Source organism: Camelina sativa, chromosome 15 (assembly GCF_000633955.1).
Source record: "Camelina sativa cultivar DH55 chromosome 15, Cs, whole genome shotgun sequence".
NCBI lineage: Eukaryota > Viridiplantae > Streptophyta > Magnoliopsida > Brassicales > Brassicaceae > Camelina > Camelina sativa.
In genome coordinates, this window is record NC_025699.1 from 126,171 (window position 1) to 142,856 (window position 16,686).

At 38.2% G+C, this 16,686-nt stretch overlaps 5 protein-coding genes, 1 long non-coding RNA gene and 2 pseudogenes across 9 annotated transcripts; 6 read left to right on the plus strand and 2 right to left on the minus strand.

Moving 5' to 3' along the window:
- Positions 124-1,377, plus strand: LOC104747952 (UPF0725 protein At3g44770-like). The gene is made up of 4 exons (XM_019237126.1): positions 124-296; positions 442-621; positions 715-1,011; positions 1,110-1,377. The coding sequence occupies exons 1-3, from the start codon at positions 156-158 to the stop codon at positions 976-978; spliced, it is 585 nt and encodes a 194-aa protein (XP_019092671.1). The 5' UTR covers positions 124-155; the 3' UTR covers positions 979-1,011; positions 1,110-1,377.
- Positions 1,392-2,073, plus strand: LOC109125239. The gene is made up of 2 exons (XM_019237127.1): positions 1,392-1,647; positions 1,770-2,073. Exons 1-2 carry the CDS (start codon positions 1,594-1,596, stop codon positions 2,028-2,030), a joined length of 315 nt encoding a protein of 104 aa, XP_019092672.1. The 5' UTR covers positions 1,392-1,593; the 3' UTR covers positions 2,031-2,073.
- Positions 2,035-3,961, plus strand: LOC104747953 (annotated as a pseudogene).
- LOC104744247 (UPF0725 protein At3g44770) lies at positions 4,238-6,021 on the plus strand. The gene is made up of 4 exons (XM_010465267.2): positions 4,238-4,380; positions 4,527-4,686; positions 4,780-5,140; positions 5,228-6,021. The coding sequence occupies exons 3-4, from the start codon at positions 4,879-4,881 to the stop codon at positions 5,749-5,751; spliced, it is 786 nt and encodes a 261-aa protein (XP_010463569.1). The 5' UTR covers positions 4,238-4,380; positions 4,527-4,686; positions 4,780-4,878; the 3' UTR covers positions 5,752-6,021.
- Positions 7,143-8,627, plus strand: LOC104744248. 2 transcript variants are annotated; one of them, XR_760621.2, is made up of 3 exons: positions 7,143-7,502; positions 8,092-8,143; positions 8,326-8,627. XR_760621.2 is itself a non-coding variant. In XM_010465268.2 (3 exons), the coding sequence occupies exons 1-3, from the start codon at positions 7,376-7,378 to the stop codon at positions 8,474-8,476; spliced, it is 306 nt and encodes a 101-aa protein (XP_010463570.1). In that variant the 5' UTR covers positions 7,143-7,375; the 3' UTR covers positions 8,477-8,627. The 2 variants fall into 2 exon arrangements, 1 of the variants encoding a protein (XP_010463570.1); XM_010465268.2 differs by having other exon boundaries at positions 8,350-8,627.
- LOC104744250 (inactive serine/threonine-protein kinase/endoribonuclease IRE1-like) lies at positions 8,842-11,281 on the minus strand. 2 transcript variants are annotated; one of them, XR_760622.2, is made up of 7 exons: positions 11,027-11,281; positions 10,210-10,839; positions 9,963-10,130; positions 9,728-9,839; positions 9,478-9,644; positions 9,301-9,344; positions 8,842-9,143 (listed from the first exon to the last, which is right to left on the minus strand). XR_760622.2 is itself a non-coding variant. In XM_010465269.2 (7 exons), the coding sequence occupies exons 2-5, from the start codon at positions 10,832-10,834 to the stop codon at positions 9,495-9,497; spliced, it is 1,050 nt and encodes a 349-aa protein (XP_010463571.1). In that variant the 5' UTR covers positions 10,835-10,839; positions 11,027-11,281; the 3' UTR covers positions 8,842-9,143; positions 9,301-9,344; positions 9,478-9,494. The 2 variants fall into 2 exon arrangements, 1 of the variants encoding a protein (XP_010463571.1); XM_010465269.2 differs by having other exon boundaries at positions 9,728-9,834.
- Positions 11,515-14,009, plus strand: LOC104744251. Of its 2 annotated transcripts, none has more exons than XR_002035505.1 (6): positions 11,515-11,899; positions 12,147-12,322; positions 12,450-12,672; positions 12,798-12,862; positions 12,956-13,591; positions 13,675-14,009. It is a non-coding gene; the product is annotated as an uncharacterized LOC104744251 (long non-coding RNA). The 2 variants fall into 2 exon arrangements; XR_002035504.1 differs by having other exon boundaries at positions 12,969-13,591.
- On the minus strand, positions 15,446-16,681 carry LOC109129043 (annotated as a pseudogene).

Below are 16,686 nucleotides of genomic sequence, written 5' to 3' on the forward strand. Positions count from 1 at the left end.
AACTGTAGGTGGGCCAAAAATGTGTGAAGGCCCTATACATCTGGTCCGGGCCGGAACTGGGCCCATTACCACTGGTTTATATATCTAGTGACCGGACCTATCCGCGCTTAAAAAGAGAAAAAAAAAAAAAATCCCTAGATCGGAAGAAGAAGAAGATGGCGGATACTCTGCGGCGGATGTTGGAAAGCGGAGAGCTAACGGAGACTCTGCGGCGGATGTTGGAAAACGGAAAGCTAACGGACGAACAATGCCTCTCTATTTTGCAAGTATTAGATTCCGATGGATGCACATCTGAGGTATTACTTTTTTTTTGTTTGTAATTTTGTATTTGATCATCCAATATTGCCGCGCGGAGAGGCTTAGATATTAGAAGATTATTATCGCAAACCTAACAAATTTCTCACACACACTCTCCTCCTTTTTGTTGTATGCATCTATCAGAAAGTGATTGAGGAAAAAGCTGTTAAACGAATCGACAACAGGAAATCTCTGAAGCAGTTGTTGGCCATGCGTGATCCGGAGAGCGACCTTCTTCGTCGTTATGAAGAAGAATCGGATTCGGATGAAGAAGAATCGGATCCGGATTACGAAAGGTACCACCGCCAACTCGAGGAGTCTCAGGTAGGCAACCCCTAAAATTATTACTTACCTCCCCCTCCCCCGTCCTCCCCCGCCGCTATATTGTAATTTGTTATTTTTTTTTATTGGATTTAGTTTTTCGATATCGATCGTGACGTTCGTGTCCCACGTTGGGGATTTATCTCACCATTTTATTTTGGGGAAAAGGAGGAAGAACAAGAACCACCTCCCGAAATGGTTCTCTACGGCCGGTTGGGAGTTCATTGGTTCAACTTTGAGCACAATAGGAACTTGAAGTTCATTCGCATACCAAAATTGAATACCGGACATCCGTATTCTACATCCTACTACCTCACTATAGATGTTGAAGACTTTTTTTCCCCCATTTGGAAGTTATGATTGAACTCTGCAGAATCAAACCCACCACACCAGGTTTTCTTTATTTTATTTTAACCAAATTGAAACAAGAAAGAAAGAAAGACATTTTGTTTCTCTTTACTGACCTGGCTGACCTCCTTTTTTGTTTGTAGTGGAAGCCGAACCACATTCAATTTTCGACCACTTCATCATTGATGGGGTAGATGCGTTTTACACAGAATGTATGCCTACCTTTTTGTCGGGACCGCCAGAAGAAGCAGCTTATGATCAGAGATTCTACGTGGTTCCGTACGAGGAGATTCGTACAAATGATTGGCTTCGTCTGTATGCCCGCTTTGCACTTTTCAAAGTTTGCGAGGCTGAATCTCATTCTTTCCTGCCAGAGGAGATGCACTTGAAGAAGATACTTATGCAAACCCAAGTAAAGCCTCAGGATGTCGTCTCCGATGAGCCGATGTCGTCTCCGATTCTCAAGTCTATGAATGCCATCTTCCACATAAGCTTCAGATTCAACTGTCGCGACTACACATCCGTAGTAAGGAGAACTATAGATGGGATACCAGGACATATGCACCTCGAAGTCGAAGTCAAACCCGCTAAGAAACAGGGAGATTGATTGCTTCTCTCCTTCAAGAGATGATCAAAGTAGTTGGTGGTCAAGCCGGTGCGCTCTGTTACAATCACTCACTCGTCAGAATACTTCTTCTTATGCTTTATGTCGTTTTAGCTATCCTTTGGTTTCTGTTACAATCACTCGTCAGAATACTTCTTCTTATGCTTTATGTCGTTCTGATACAGTTTTCTCATCATAGTTGGCAAATCTTGAGATGAAGGATTTTTTAGCTTCTGATGAGAGTGAATCTGATGACGACGAAGACGACAGCAATCAAGGTATTAACCGGAAGAAAGTGGAGAAGAGGAAAGATAAGTACCGAGCTTTAATTGAATCTGAAGATGTTGACTCTCATAAAGACGTGGAAGAGGAGAATGACCAGGATATGGAGGTAACATTCAATACAAGGTTAGAAGATCTTAGTAAAGAGATTCTTAAAAAGAAAGACAAGAATCTCTAAGTAAAGCAAGGGTGAAGGATCCGGTGGTGGTGAAGTCGTCGCACAGGAAGGAAATCAGATGATTAACGACCCAAGGTTCTCGTCCGCGCACACGGATCCTAGATTCCGTAGTATGCCGAGGCGTCAGTCAAAATTAGCTGTCGACTCTCGATTCAAGCCTATGTTATATGATAAGCGATTTACCACGGCTAATGCTCCCGTCGATAAGTGTGGCAAACGGAGAAAAGCTGGCAAAGGAAACGATTTGCTTCGTGATTTTTATCGACTTGATGAAGAAGATAATGATGATAAGAAGAAGAAGAAGGAGAAGAAGGAGAAGGAGGAATCTGGGGATGAGAGTGAGAAAGAGATGACTGATTTAAAATCTGAGGCGGGATCAGAGGAAGAGAGTGATACTGACAAAAAGCTAAAGTTTGCTTCTTTGGATGAAGAGTCTAATGATGAAGCTGAGTCTGATGAGGAAGCTGAGTCTGAAGAGGTATCAGAGGAGGAGGTAGAAGAAGAAGAAGAAGATACCGATGAGGACGATGAAGGTATCTATGAAGACGATGGACCAGAAATTCAGGTATAATTGCTCTACTTTTTGATTCATGGGATGCCTTGTTGTTCATGTTCTGGTTTTATAAATAATGAATGATGTTCTCATGTTGAGAATTTGGTGTTGATGATGGTTTCTAGGAAGAGAACATACCGACTATCCCAGAAGAAACTCCCAGACTTGCTATCGTTAACATGGATTGGAAACATGTCTCTGTAAGTGTTCTCCATCCTTGATGTATTGTTTCGAATTGGCCTTCTTTCGTGTTTGTATCTTTGCTATGGTTATGGAACTAATCTAATGAGTGGGAATGGTTACTAAAGGATAAAGCTTTTTGCTCGATAAATTAGAGATTGTTTGTTTCTTTCCGTTGTTTAGAGTTTAGTGTTCTGTTAGTTTTTGCAGTTGTTCTTTTGGCTGATATCTTTTATTTGGTACTTAGGCCAAAGACTTGTACGTTGTTTTGAATTCTTTTCTGCCAAAAGATGGACGCATTTTGTCTGTGGCTGTCTATCCATCTGAGTTTGGACTTCAGCGAATGAAAGAGGAGGAAATTCACGGGACGAGACAAAAAGAATGGAGATGGTGATGATGATGATGATGAAGATGAAGAGGAGGAAGATGAGGATGTCATCAACCAGAAGCTACGTGTTTACGAATTAAGTAGATTAAAGTAAGTTCAAAGCTACTCTTATCTCTAAGGTATATGTGGTGGAGCTAGGAAGAGGGACTATTACTGAAACTTGCTAATACACTATTGCTATCTTTTTCAGGTATTATTTCGCTGTTGCCGAATGTGATTTCAAGTGCTACTGCAGATTACTTGTACAAATCATGTGATGGAATTGAGTTTGAGAGATCCTCAAACAAGCTCGACCTTAGATTTATTCCCGACTCCATGGAATTTAAACATCCACCTCGTGATATTGCATCTGAGGTGCGTTACCACTACTTCCTTTTTACTTGGGATTAGTTTTTGTGTCATGGTGATTACTTCTGATCTATTGGTTGTTATAAAAAATTCAGGCACCTGCTGGTTATGAAGGTTTAGATTTTCAGAGCCGAGCGCTGCAATTGAGCAAAGTTCAACTTTCTTGGGATGATGATGAGCCGCACCGCATTAAGACTTTAAAACAGAATCTCAATTCTGAACAGGTCTGTAAAACAGAAGATGATTAACAAAGAATCGGAGAAGAAGCAAGCGGGAAACGCAGTGACTTCCTCGACTCTGGCTCAGCGGATTAAGAAGAAAGCCAAAGATTTATCAAAGAAATAAATCTCTTTAGCTTTTATTTCCTTCAAATCAGTTTTGTATGTTATAATGATGATGAGATTCATCACTCACTTATATTTTAAATACATTTTTTTTTCTAGAGAGTTTCACTCTAGCCTATATTATATAGTCTCAAGTCAGTTAATGTTTCGCATGTCCTTGCACTCCCAGTTCTGTCTTTAATACCGACAGAGAAAAAACCCAAATTTTATAGTAAACAATATCTTAACGGAAGGGGATGGCCTTTTTAGTAAGTGTAGGTGGGCCAAAAATGTGTGAAGCCCTATACATATGGTCCGGGCCGGAACTGGGCCCATTACCACTTGATTTATATATGTCGTGACCGACATATCCGCAGTTAAAAAGAGAAAAAGACCTAAAAAAGAAGAAGAAATCCCTAGATCGAAAGAAGACAGAAGATGGCGGATACTCTGCAGCGGATGTTGGTTAGCGGAGAGCTAACGAAGGAAGAATTGTTCTCTTTTTTGCGGGGATTAGATTCCGATGATAAAGTAGTGGGTGGATGCACATCTGACAAGGTATTATTTTTTATTTTTGGCCATGGCGATTGTAATTTTGTATTTGATCTTCCAATATTGCCGCGGGGAGAGGCTTAGATATTAGAAGATGATTATCCAAAATCTAACAACACTCTCCCTCCTTTGTTGTTGTATGTAATCATCAGAAAGTGATTGAAGAAAAAGCTGTAAAACGACTCAACAAGCGGATATCTCTGACGCAGTTGTTATGATGATCACCTTCGTCGTCGTTATGATGAAGAAGTGGAAGAAGAAGAATGGCAGCCATTAGACGAAAGGTACCACCGCCAACTCGAGGAGTCTCAGGTAGGCAACCCCTAAAATTATTACTTACCTCCCCCTCCCCCGTCCTCCCCCGCCGCTATATTGTAATTTGTTATTTTTTTTTATTGGATTTAGTTTTTCGATATCGATCGTGACGTTCGTGTCCCACGTTGGGGATTTATCTCACCATTTTATTTTGGGGAAAAGGAGGAAGAACAAGAACCACCTCCCGAAATGGTTCTCTACGGCCGGTTGGGAGTTCATTGGTTCAACTTTGAACACAATAGGAACTTGAAGTTCATTCGCATACCAAAATTGAATACCGGACATCCGAATGCTGTATCCTTCTATATTACTGTAGAGGTTGAAGATGTTGATGCTGCTGCTGCTGGTGCTTCGTCTCCGTCTTCTCTCACTCTGCAAACTCTGGTCTCAAGACTTTTTTTCCCCCTTTTGGATTGTATGATTCAACGCTGCAGAATCAAACCCACAACAGGTTTTTTTTTTTTTTAATTTTATTTAACCAAAAGAAAAACATTTTGTTTCTCTTTACTGACCTGGCTGACCTCCTTTTTGTTTGTAGCGATAGCGGAAGAACCATATTTATTTTTCGACCACTTCAGGTATGATGGGGTAGATGCGTTTTACAAAGGACCTATGCCCACCTTTTTGTCGGGACCACCAGAAGAAGCAGCTGATGATCAGAGATTTTACGTGGTTCCGTACGAGGTCATTGATCAAAATGATTGGCTTCTTCTGTATGCCCACTTTGCACTTTTCAAAGTTTGCGAGGCTGAATCTCATTCTTTCCTGCCAGAGGAGATGCACTTGAAGAAGATACTTATGCAAACCCAAGTAAAGCCTCAAGATGATGATGATGATGATGATGATGATGATGAGCCGATGCAAACCCAAGTAAAGCCTCAAGATGATGATGATGAGCCGATGTCGTCTCCGATTCTCAAGTCTATGAATGCCATCTTCCACATAAGCTTCAGTGTCAACTGTCGCGACTACACAACCGTAGTAAGGAGAACTACAGATGGGTTACCAGGACATATGCGCCTCGAAGTCGAAGTCGAACCCGCTAAGAAACACGGAGATTGATTGCTTCTCTTCTTCAACAGATGATCAAAGTTAGTTGGTGGTCAAGCCGGTGCGCTCTGTTACAATCACTCACTCGTCAGTATACTTCTTCTTATGCATGCTTTATGTCGTTTTAGCTATCCTTTGGTTTCTAATCCTCCACCGCAACTATATCTACAATCTTGCATTTGTGTTCTCTATCGTATCAAACAGCTTGGTATGTTGTTGTGTTTAAATTTGTCTTTTTTATCATTTTAATAATAAAAGAGGTCCAGTAGCTATTTCCATTCATACTGTTATACTGAATTTCTCTACTGTAAAGTTCAAGAGATAGATATTACCAACGGCACAACAAGAGAAGAAAGATAATCTAAGCATGTTAACACCTTAATGCGCTAACTATACTGCATGCATTTATACGAGTCATTGTTTATGATTTTTGAATATAATGGCGCTTTTCAATTTATTATTTCGTTTCCCACACTTAAATTATGTCTATTAACCAAAAAGAACAAATCACACTTTTACTGGAAGCATAATAACACGGAAGCACTCTCAGTTCTGTCTTTAGTCGACAGCAAAATCTCCCAAATTTATATAGTAAACAATATCTCAACCATAGTATGGAGGAGGATGGCCTGAAGGTGAAGCCCCATTGGGATCAGATGATGGGTATGGGCTTCCACCATAACCTCCTCCGTATTGAGTTTGCACCTGCGGATTCTGCCAACCTGCTGGCGCTGAAGCCGAGACTCCGGCCGCCTTTTGGGCCACCATTAGGCTTAGATCAGGGAGTGTATAAGTCTCAGCTTTTGTCGCTAAAAGCCTTCATTCAAACACGGGAAAATAAAAGAAGAAATTTCAAGTTAGAAAAGAAAAAGTAAAAAAAGCATACGCAAATCGATTACTATTGTCTTCCCCTCACATTTTGTTTTTTTAGGTACACAACTCCAAAAAGCAACAAATCTTATGTACCTTAACATTGAGATCATATAATCCGAAACCGATTATGGTTTAAATGATCTATATGACAAAAATTTGAAAATTGATGGCTTAAATGACATACATTTACAAGTTCATGGTTTAAATGACCTATATTTAAAAGGTCATGGTTTAAATGATATTTTCTCGAACTAAAATTTCCATTAAAATGATGTCATTTTGTTAGTAACGGTGTGATTAACGGCAAAGTAACGTTAGTATGTCAACTATCAGATTTAACGTCATGTCTTTTTTTTGGTTTGGTCAACAAAACTTTATGTTTAAAAAAGTTTATTATTTAAATGACATTTTCCCAATTAAAATTAAATCAAAATTGGAGATATTGCTAAGAAGTACCTCTTAACTAAGACTTAAGAGTTGTTGATAAAAAAAAAAAAAAAAACTAAGAGCTCATAAGAGGCAATGACGTGTTCGATATTTGTTGGATGAGGAAAAACTCTGTCGTTTTGCTTCTTTCTCTTTCTCCTCTCTCTTTCGCGACGAGCTCTTCTCTCTTTCTCAACTCTCTCTGTAGCGACTCTTTCTTGTTGAGAATCTGAGTATTATCAAGCCGCTTTAGCCATTCACATGTCATGGTTTCTCCTCTCGCTCCCAGATTCTTACAAACCCTAACCCAATTCCCTAATTCTCGGTTTCTTGCTCCATGTTCTGTTTTGAGTTTAATAACGCAGATAAACTGAGAATTTTGAGAAGTCAAATTGCTCCTTTTCAATCCAACAGAGTTCGGTTAAAAACCCTTTTTTTGTCTGCTCAGTCCAGTTTCTTGAAAGGTTTGTTCTTTCTCCTTGTTTTCTACTTCTGTTGGTTGAATATAGAGTTTTGATTGCTTAGTTTATGACATTGAGCAAAAGAGTCATTGAGTAATCTCGAAAATTGGTAAAATTAGATTGGATTTAATACGGATTTGAGGGTTTTTGATCATTCTGATTGATATGGTTAATGTAGTTTACAGACATGTTTGGAGAGAGTTTGTATTCTTGTCCTGAAACTTCGATTTGATTGTGGTTGTCTTCAATTTTAGCTTTCATAGTGAATATGATATAGCATTCACTAACTAATGAAGCAAAGGAATTGTTGTTGTCTTGCATCTGATTTTCATATGTAGGAAACTCTGAGATAATACAACAAGTTAATTGTGTTAGATGATGTTTTGGATGTCTGTGTCATTGTGTAGAATAGTTCTTAGAACCGTATAAGTATGGGAAAAAATGAAATTGAAGCTGGAACCAATCTTGTACCTGTGAGCTCTCTTAGTCTTGTATTCATGATTAAACTCTACTCTGATCTTGTTGAATATATCTGGTTTTAGTTACACTTGGTAATGTTTATGATGATTGAAGGTCTCTATGATGATTGCAGGAAAAAGCAAAGAAAGAACAGTGGATTATCATAGGGTGGAGGCTCAACGCTTGTATGTCAATTCTCTGAACCTTTCTACGCTTGTATATCAAGGAATACAAATGGTCATTGTCGGTTTCTTGAGCATGACTGTCTTCCCTCAGAACATGCATCAGTTTTTTCATGACTTTGGCTTCTCTCTGAAAGTTATTAGTATTACCAGACTAAATCCTCTTGGTCTCTGCTGTTTCGAAGCCTTTTTTGTTGTCTTAATCTCAGGATATTGCAGCAAAAATCTTTCCAAGCAGAAGCTGTCTTCACGGAACCTTCAGGTGATGATGAGTCTTTGCAGAATGAGAATGTCAATCAAGTCAATGGCAATCCAAATGCTTGCTGGAATGTGTAAAGTTGATTTGAATAGTTGTTTTGAATCTCTTTGCTTATAGTCATGAATCTCTGTTTTGAATCTCTGTTTTTTTTTTGTCAATGAATATATGTTTTGTATTTGACAAGTTTTTAATGTGATTATGATGAACTCTTCAAAAAAAAAATCTTAAGAACCCCTCATATGTTCTACCATTGGAGAAAGTTTTTCTTAATAGTTTCTTAACATTGACAAATCCAAAATTTAATAGAAAAAAATTGGTTTCATGGGTTCTTAGCTTTTTACCAGTAAAGATGATCTTAATAGCTGAATCTGAAACTTTCCAATGATGGGGCACATTTTTTGATCAAGAGTCTTTACGCTATTCGAAAAGAAGAAAAAAAACCTTTTAAAAATCCATAACCATGTTTGGTTTATTTATTTTAAAAGGGAATTGTAAGAGAGAAAAATAAAGAGAGAGTCAGATGCGTGAAAAGGTTTCTGTATCTCTTCATTAAGAGTTGAGGAGATTACATATGTAGAACCTAGTGAACAAGAAACATAAATCTAGGAGTTGTCGTTACTACAAATACGGAGTCCGTTAGAATATATTCTCCAATAAAAAAATCTGCGACCATATATCTGTCATCAAGTTGAATGTCTACTAGTGATCAGTCTCATTTGCGCTTCAAAGCCACCACTTTGGAACCTGCATTTTAAGAGAAACACTCCTCAACGACTGAATCATTCACTTCAAAGAAACACCATTACAGATCAGAGATTATTGATGCTATTCCTCTGAAGATTACTACATCATATTCATCAGGAATAGACAAGTCCCTTGTTTTCTCTAAAGCTTTGCGTACCTTTTGGTTGTTCCATATCATCAAGATCACCTTCCTAACGGAACCTGCAAATTTACACATCAAAGCAGAACACCAAACTAATAAGAGAAAAGGAAACAGATCAATTTATGTTTTGATCTTTATATAACTATGTTTGAAGAACTGAATCATGACTGCGAATTGCGAATAAACCCGTACCTTATCAGACATCTATTTCAATAATAGTACTCTCTCAAAAACTCTTCATAACCTGCTACAGGCTTACGCATTACTAACCAGACTTCCTTATAGACAGTCGTCAGCAATCCAGGAAATATCCCACTGTAATATTCCTCCATTCCTTCAAGTGTCCCCTTATAAAGTGCCTGAGACAAACATAAAATTCAAAATAAACTTGTGTACCAGGTTTCAATGATACTTTGTGTTTTCTTTATTATGAGGTGCGAACCTGGATCTGGATGTTTGTAGATAGTTCACGGAAGTGACTATACTGGTTTCTAATCAACCTAATCAATGCACGAACATCTTGAAAATGGTTTGGATGGATTGTTTTTCCTGTTCTAGAAGCAAAAGAAATTTAGCATCTTCACTTTCACACTTGCTGAGATCGAGTTTATTTTGCAAGATTCTTGTTTCTATTTTTGCAACTGGTGAACCATGAGAAGCTCCAAAAGGATGATCACCTAGAGTTAAAGAGTAGAACAGTATACAACCAAAACTAAACAAGTCTGCATCTTTAGTTTCTGGAGAAGGTTTCTTAGGCTTGGATGTCCCTTGACTAGTCTCAAACGGCTTCCTCTGTTCATTGTTTTTTATCTGTTCTTGAGGTTGAAAACCCGTGTGATAATGGCCTGCACAAAGACACAAGTTAGAATACTCAACAACAACCAAAAAGAAATTCATAATATTCATTAAAACAAATTCACTTACTTATTGTTTTGTGTTTATGCGGAGATGGCATGTTGCTATCTTGGGCGGTGCAGAAGTTGGCAATCTTTGCAGTCATAAATTCCGTTCCACACACTATGACTATATTTTTGGGGTTCAAATCTCGATGAACATACCCTATCTTTTGAAGATGCTTCAAACCACTAGCAACTTGTTCCATCAAATCCAACATGACACGACCAATAGAAGGTTTGTCTAGAATCATACCCGTATTCTTGATATATGTATCAAGATGTTCTGGAGGTTGTTGTGGACTTTGTGTGTGTTGACTGCTGCGAAAGTATTTCACCAGCTCCTCTAAGCTGAAACTCCATCGCTCTTGAGACAAATACAGAAAACTGTCATCTTCATCAAAAGTAACCCACTCGAGAATGTTAGGATGTTTTTGGAAGGCTTCCAAATTTGTGTATTCTCTCTGCATTCTTTCTTTGTTCTCATCAGATCTCGCCATCCGCTTCACCATTAATTTCTTCCCAGGGTCATAAAAACCTAAGAGTGACTCAAACTCGTGGCCTTTTTCCACTACATCATGCGAAACAAGAAGCTTCGTATCCTGAACCTTATACCAATCTCTTTGTGCTGTTTTGTAAGACGTTGAGAAAGCCATTTAATCTGATCAAGGGAGAACCATAATTAGATTATACCATTCCGATAAAACACCAAGTCCCCTAATTCAATCAAATCAAGAAAGCTGAATACTTTATTTGAAACCCTAAATCCTAACATCGCTAAAACCATTCCCTAAACCCTCTTTAAAACTTCCGAGCCTAAAACTAGACTCAAGGATGTTGATACATACCTCTGATTTCAGAAATTTTGAAGAAAATCGACGTGCGTTCGATGAAACGAAGAATCGAGAGAAACGATCTTTTTGAAAGAGAAAGGGCACAGAGCTAGATTTCTCCGGGACTCGGATTGGAGATGGTGTCGGAATCGCCCAACGGTCGTTCTAAAGACAGAAACGATGCGTTTTGGTATTAAGATCTATAAAAAGCTCGAATCGAAAACTTGAGAACCAATTTATCTTCTTCCTCTGATATCTTGTCGACGAACATTCTCTCGCAAAGCCAGTTTTAGAAAAATAAGGAAATATCGCTTGGTTTAGTCCGGTTATATGGAAAATTCTGGTTCAATCCAATTTGGTTCGATAAAAACCAATAAAAAATCTGGAAGACAATTGCTCACGTGATGTGCACATGATCATCGTCCCGATTATAATAACAACAACAGTATGAAAGTATGAATTTTTTGAATTAAAGAATAAATCTAGTATGATATGATGATAGTATCTCTGAGTTCAGTCGCTCTAATCACTTTTATCCATTCTCCAGTGAGGAAGGAACCAAAAAAAATAAAATCTTAAGACTTTGGCCAAAGAAAAAGAAAAAAATGTCACTCTTCTTCCTCAATCCTCCATTTCCCTCCAACTCAATCCACCCAATTCCTCATCGCGCCGCCGGTTTGTCTTCCATTGGTTGCTCGATTTCTCGGAAGCGGTGAAGCTGTCTCGGCCCTGGAGAGGAGTCTCCGCCTCACTTTTATGGAAAGACCTAGAAATCGAGACACTTCCGAGGTTATCTATGACCTGATTGCCGCTGGGCTTAGCCCTGGACCTCGTTCTTTCCATGGCTTAGTCGTTGCTCACGCGCTTAACGGCGACGAACAAGGCGCGGTAAATGCTTCTCTATAGCCCCTTAACTAAAGATGTATACTACTTCCTGATTTCCTTAACAAGTCACTCATCATAGCTGAAAGCTAAAAACTCACAACTGAACTTGAGCTATGTGGTTTAAGACTTTTTAACATTTTTTATTTTTTAATTTTAATCCAAATTGGAACGTTCCTCTTTCTCGTAGCTTCTTGGGTGTGATTGAAGTGAAAGATTAACACTTTTCTTTGTTTGGTGTGTCTGACTGCAGATGCACTCGCTTAGAAAGGAGTTAGGTGCAGGCCAAGGCCAACGTCCGCTTCCTGAAACAGTGATTGCTTTGGTTCCACTCTCAGGTTGAAACGCTACGAGAGGCTTGGAAATCCTTGCCGCTATGGAGCAGCTTAACTATGACATTCGTCAAGCTTGGCTCGTTCTTGTTAATTGGTATTCTCTCTTACCAAGACTATTATTTGTTAGAATCAAATGCTTGTATTTTCTTTTGTGTGTCTGCCATGGTTGGTTGGGGTTATTGAGTAATCGTTTATATTTGGATTGTTGGGTTTGTTTATAGAGGAGCTCATGAGAACCAATCACTTGGAAGATGCAAATAAAGTTTTCTTGAAGGGTGCTAGAGGTGGGATGAGAGCAACAGATCAGCTTTTTGATCTGATGATTGAAGAAGACTGCAAAGCTGTAGATCATCCTATAATACCTTAGACATCTCTTACGAAACGGAGGCAGCTGGTAGAATGGCGACAACATTTCATTTCAACTGTCTTCTTCTTAGTTTGCAGGTTTGTCATTGTACTTTGGAACGTATACATACGCTTCTTCTCTGTCTGATGAATGATGAAGATGGTTTTATATATGTCTTTTTTTGTCGTTATCAAATAGGTTTTTCTTTGTTTCCATTCTGTAGGCTACATGTGGGATTCCCGAGGTTGCTTGCTTATGCGACATTTGAAAATATGGAGTATGGCCAAGGTTTGTATTTTTTTTTTTTTTTTTTTTTTNTTTTCCAGCTGCATCCTGCTTCAAATGTTTGGTCTAGTTGTTGCGTAATGGCTTCTAGCATAGCTTGATTTGATAGATTTTATGAAGCCCAACACTGAGACATATAACTGGGGCCGAGTCATATGAGGTTTAGTTGCCTTGAAGATTGGAAAATTCACCATAGGGAAGCTCTTGAGAACCTTACAGAGTGAAGGTCTTCCAGTTTTAGGAGATGCATCAGAATCTGATTACATGAGAGTGATGGAGAGCTTTACGAAACATAATAAGAGGTCCTGCACATAATCTTTTTTGAAGCCAAAAGCAGCAAACAAGATGGCTGTATCAGAGTTAAAGGAAGAACTTGAAGCTCAGGGTTTGCCAATTGATGGAACCCGGAATGCTCTTTACCAGCGAGTCCAAAAAGCAAGGAGAATAAACAAATTGATGGAACAAGGAAACGTCCGTTTCTTGGAGAAGGCTTGATTGAAACTTCAGTTGAATCCAACGAAACAGTAGCTACAGTTGAGAGTCGGAGAACAAAATTAAAGATGTTGCAAAAGAAGCTGATGATGATCAAAAGGGGAGGATTTAGTTAAGAATAAGACAGCTGAAGCTAAGAAGAAGCATCTTCAAATGATTGGAGTCCAACTCTTAAAAGAATCTGATGAAGCAAACAGAACAAAGAAACGCGGGAAGAGGGCATCTCTTATGACACTTGAGGTGTGTGTTTATGAATTTATTAGTCACATGTTCATGAATATTATAGTTTAAGCATGTTTGTCAATGCTGACCACATTTATCAGGATGATGCAGATGAGGATTGGTGTCCCTGAGGACACATTCGAAGCATTCAAAGAAATGAGGGAAAGGGAAAGTACTTGGAAAAGGAAACGATTTGCTTCGTGATTTTTTATCGACTTGATGAAGAAGATACTGATGATAAGAAGAAGAAGGAGAAGGAGAAGGATGAGGGTAATAATGAGGACTGAGGAGGAATCTGGGGATGACAGTGAGAAAGAGATGACTGATCTGAAATCTGAGGCGGAATCAGAGGAAGAGAGTGATACTGGACAAGAAGCTAAAGCTTGCTTCTTTGGAGGAAGAGTCTAATGATGAAGCTGACTCCGATGAGCTGAGTCTGAAGAGGTATCAGAGGAAGAAGAGGATGATACCGATGAGGACGATGAAGGTATCTATGAAGACGATGGACCAGAAATTCCGGTATAATTGCTCTACTTTGTGATTCATATGCCCTTGTTGTTATTGTTTTATAAATAATGAATGATGTTCTCATGTTGAGAATTTGGTGTTGATGATGGTTTCTAGGAAGAGAACATACCGACTATCCCAGAAGAAACTCCCAGACTTGCTATCGTTAACATGGATTGGAAACATGTCTCTGTAAGTGTTCTCCATCCTTGATGTATTGTTTCGAATTGGCCTTCTTTCGTGTTTGTATCTTTGCTATGGTTATGGAACTAATCTAATGAGTGGGAATGGTTACTAAAGGATTAAGCTTTTTGCTCGATAAATTAGAGCTTGTTTGTTTCTTTCCGTTGTTTAGAGTTTAGTGTTCTGTGAGTTTTTGCAGTTGTGCTTTTGGCTGATATCTTTTATTTGGTACTTAGGCCAAAGTCTTGTACGTTGTTTTGAATTCGTTTCTGCCAAAAGATGGACGCATTTTGTCTGTGGCGGTCTATCCATCTGAATTTGGACTTCAGCGAATGAAAGAGGAGGAAATTCACGGGCCGCTAATTGATGGATATGAAAAGAATGAAGATGGTGATGATGATGATGATGATGATGATGAAGAGGAGGAAGATGAGGATGTCATCAACCAGAAGCTACGTGTTTACGAATTAAGTAGATTAAAGTAAGTTCAAAAGCTACTCTTGTCTCTAAGGTATATGTGGAGGAGGAAGAGGGACTATTACTGAAACTTGCTAATAGCCTAATACACTATTGCTCTCTGTTTTCAGGTATTATTTCGCTGTTGCCGAATGTGATTCAAGTGCTACTGCAGATTACTTGTACAAATCATGTGATGGAATTGAGTTTGAGAGATCCTCAAACAAGCTCGACCTTAGATTTATTCCTGATTCCATGGAATTCAAACATCCACCTCGTGATATTGCATCTGAGGTGAGAGATCCTCAAACATGCTCAACATAAGCAACTAATCAGTAATCAGGTGGGTTAATCACTAGTAGTAAATTTATATACTTTTTTGAAAAATATGTTATTGGTTGAACTTGTAAAAGTATCTTTGGGTATATATGCAAACGTGCACATAATACATATATTAAGCCTTTTCAATGTAGACTACACAAAATCATAACATGGGGTCCAATAGAAGATTTTTCATGAAATAATTAGAACANTTACTTACTTAGGCCAAAGACTTGTACGTAGTTTTGAATTCGTTTCTGCCAAAAGATGGGCGCATTTTGTCTGTGGCTGTCTATCCATNTATAATCAAAATATCATGAAGAAGATACATCTCAAAAAGGATACAGTATATTTATATGTATAAACAAACAAAACGTGGAGTCTCATCACTGTCTACTCCTATGATTAAAAAAACAAAAATTATACACTGAGCATTCATGTATTAATTTGTGTTTTCTCTTATTCTCTGTGAAAGAATTTAATTGCACAAACGAATTCAAAGTTTTGTGCAATTATTACGTACAGTACCTTTCTTTACATGATTTCAATTATTTCGAATGGCCCAATGCAAAATCGTAGTACGAGAAATTGATAATTATAGTTGGAAGTTTAATATTGTTCCCAAAGGCCTAAATGAGTATAATGCCCTTTCCAAATTTAATTCAAACATGTTTAACATAAAAGTAACTTTCCAAATTTAATTCAAATATTACTTTTAAAACGACTGATTTGGGAAAGAAGAATCATGTACTAGTTGTCTATGTTACCGTTGATTAGATCACGAGTTATACTAGCGCATTTGATTTTCTACCCAAATTTTATAGAAATGTTTAAATTAATAATGAATGTGTTGTGTTAAATCAAGAATTATCATAGCAGAATTGAACATATGTGTACCTACCTCTTGTTGAGCTTTCAACTTTAGTGCATACTCAACCGGCGAATCATCATCTTCCACCTGTCTTTTCGTTGATCTCTCCATGATCGGCGACGTCGTGGCTGGACTAACACTAGTTGCCGGTGCACTCTGCACACCCACGTCTCGTTTCAACCCCACAACTTTCTTTTCTGCTCCNTGAGGAGAATGCGTGGTGGATAAGTTTCTGAAGGATCTTGAATTTAGGGTTCTAGAAGTCAAACACTCTATAGGAACTTCACCAGACAAAGGATTGCAGATGTACTTCTCTGCTTCGTTCCATTTCGAGTTTAACTCAACAACCCCTTCTGGTTTCAACCAATCACATTTCTTCTTTGTACATTGCTTTTGCTTGCAATGCTGTGTTAGCAAATAAAACAAAACTTACGAAAGTTATTATTGTAATCTGTTCTTATGTAACAGAGCTGCTTTTGATTATTAGCAATGATATATAAACAAACCAACACAGTGTAATATAATGACTTAGTTGTTGATTCAAATTTGAATAAAGATTTATCGAAACGTAATGATTTTAGCAGAATTGTCTTTTTAGCTTTTTCTTAATTGACAACAATTTCTATAATAGACGACGTAGCACCCAATGGTTTGATTAGTCATTCAAATTGGCAAATGCTTAGAATAGGTCGAAATTCTCAAAAGTTTCAATCTTCGAAACTTACCCTTGAGTGCACTAGTGAAGGAATAATCTGATGGGTCAATCTCATCTGTC

Coding starts and splice junctions, on each gene's coding strand:
- LOC104744247 (XM_010465267.2), top strand. CDS start 4,879: ATGGTTCTCTACGGCCGGTTGGGAGTTCATTGGTTCAACTTTGAACAC. Junction 5,141..5,227: donor CAGAATCAAACCCACAACAG/GTTTTTTTTTTT, acceptor TTTTGTTTGTAG/CGATAGCGGAAGAACCATAT.
- LOC104744248 (XM_010465268.2), top strand. CDS start 7,376: ATGTTCTGTTTTGAGTTTAATAACGCAGATAAACTGAGAATTTTGAGA. Junction 7,503..8,091: donor TCAGTCCAGTTTCTTGAAAG/GTTTGTTCTTTC, acceptor TGATGATTGCAG/GAAAAAGCAAAGAAAGAACA. Junction 8,144..8,349: donor AGGGTGGAGGCTCAACGCTT/GTATGTCAATTC, acceptor TCTTAATCTCAG/GATATTGCAGCAAAAATCTT.
- LOC104744250 (XM_010465269.2), bottom strand. CDS start 10,834: ATGGCTTTCTCAACGTCTTACAAAACAGCACAAAGAGATTGGTATAAG. Junction 9,835..9,962: donor GTTCTACTCTTTAACTCTAG/GTGATCATCCTT, acceptor CTTCTAGAACAG/GAAAAACAATCCATCCAAAC. Junction 9,645..9,727: donor CTACAAACATCCAGATCCAG/GTTCGCACCTCA, acceptor TGTTTGTCTCAG/GCACTTTATAAGGGGACACT.
- LOC104747952 (XM_019237126.1), top strand. CDS start 156: ATGGCGGATACTCTGCGGCGGATGTTGGAAAGCGGAGAGCTAACGGAG. Junction 297..441: donor CCGATGGATGCACATCTGAG/GTATTACTTTTT, acceptor TGCATCTATCAG/AAAGTGATTGAGGAAAAAGC. Junction 622..714: donor GCCAACTCGAGGAGTCTCAG/GTAGGCAACCCC, acceptor TATTGGATTTAG/TTTTTCGATATCGATCGTGA.
- LOC109125239 (XM_019237127.1), top strand. CDS start 1,594: ATGATCAAAGTAGTTGGTGGTCAAGCCGGTGCGCTCTGTTACAATCAC. Junction 1,648..1,769: donor TCTGTTACAATCACTCACTC/GTCAGAATACTT, acceptor TTCTCATCATAG/TTGGCAAATCTTGAGATGAA.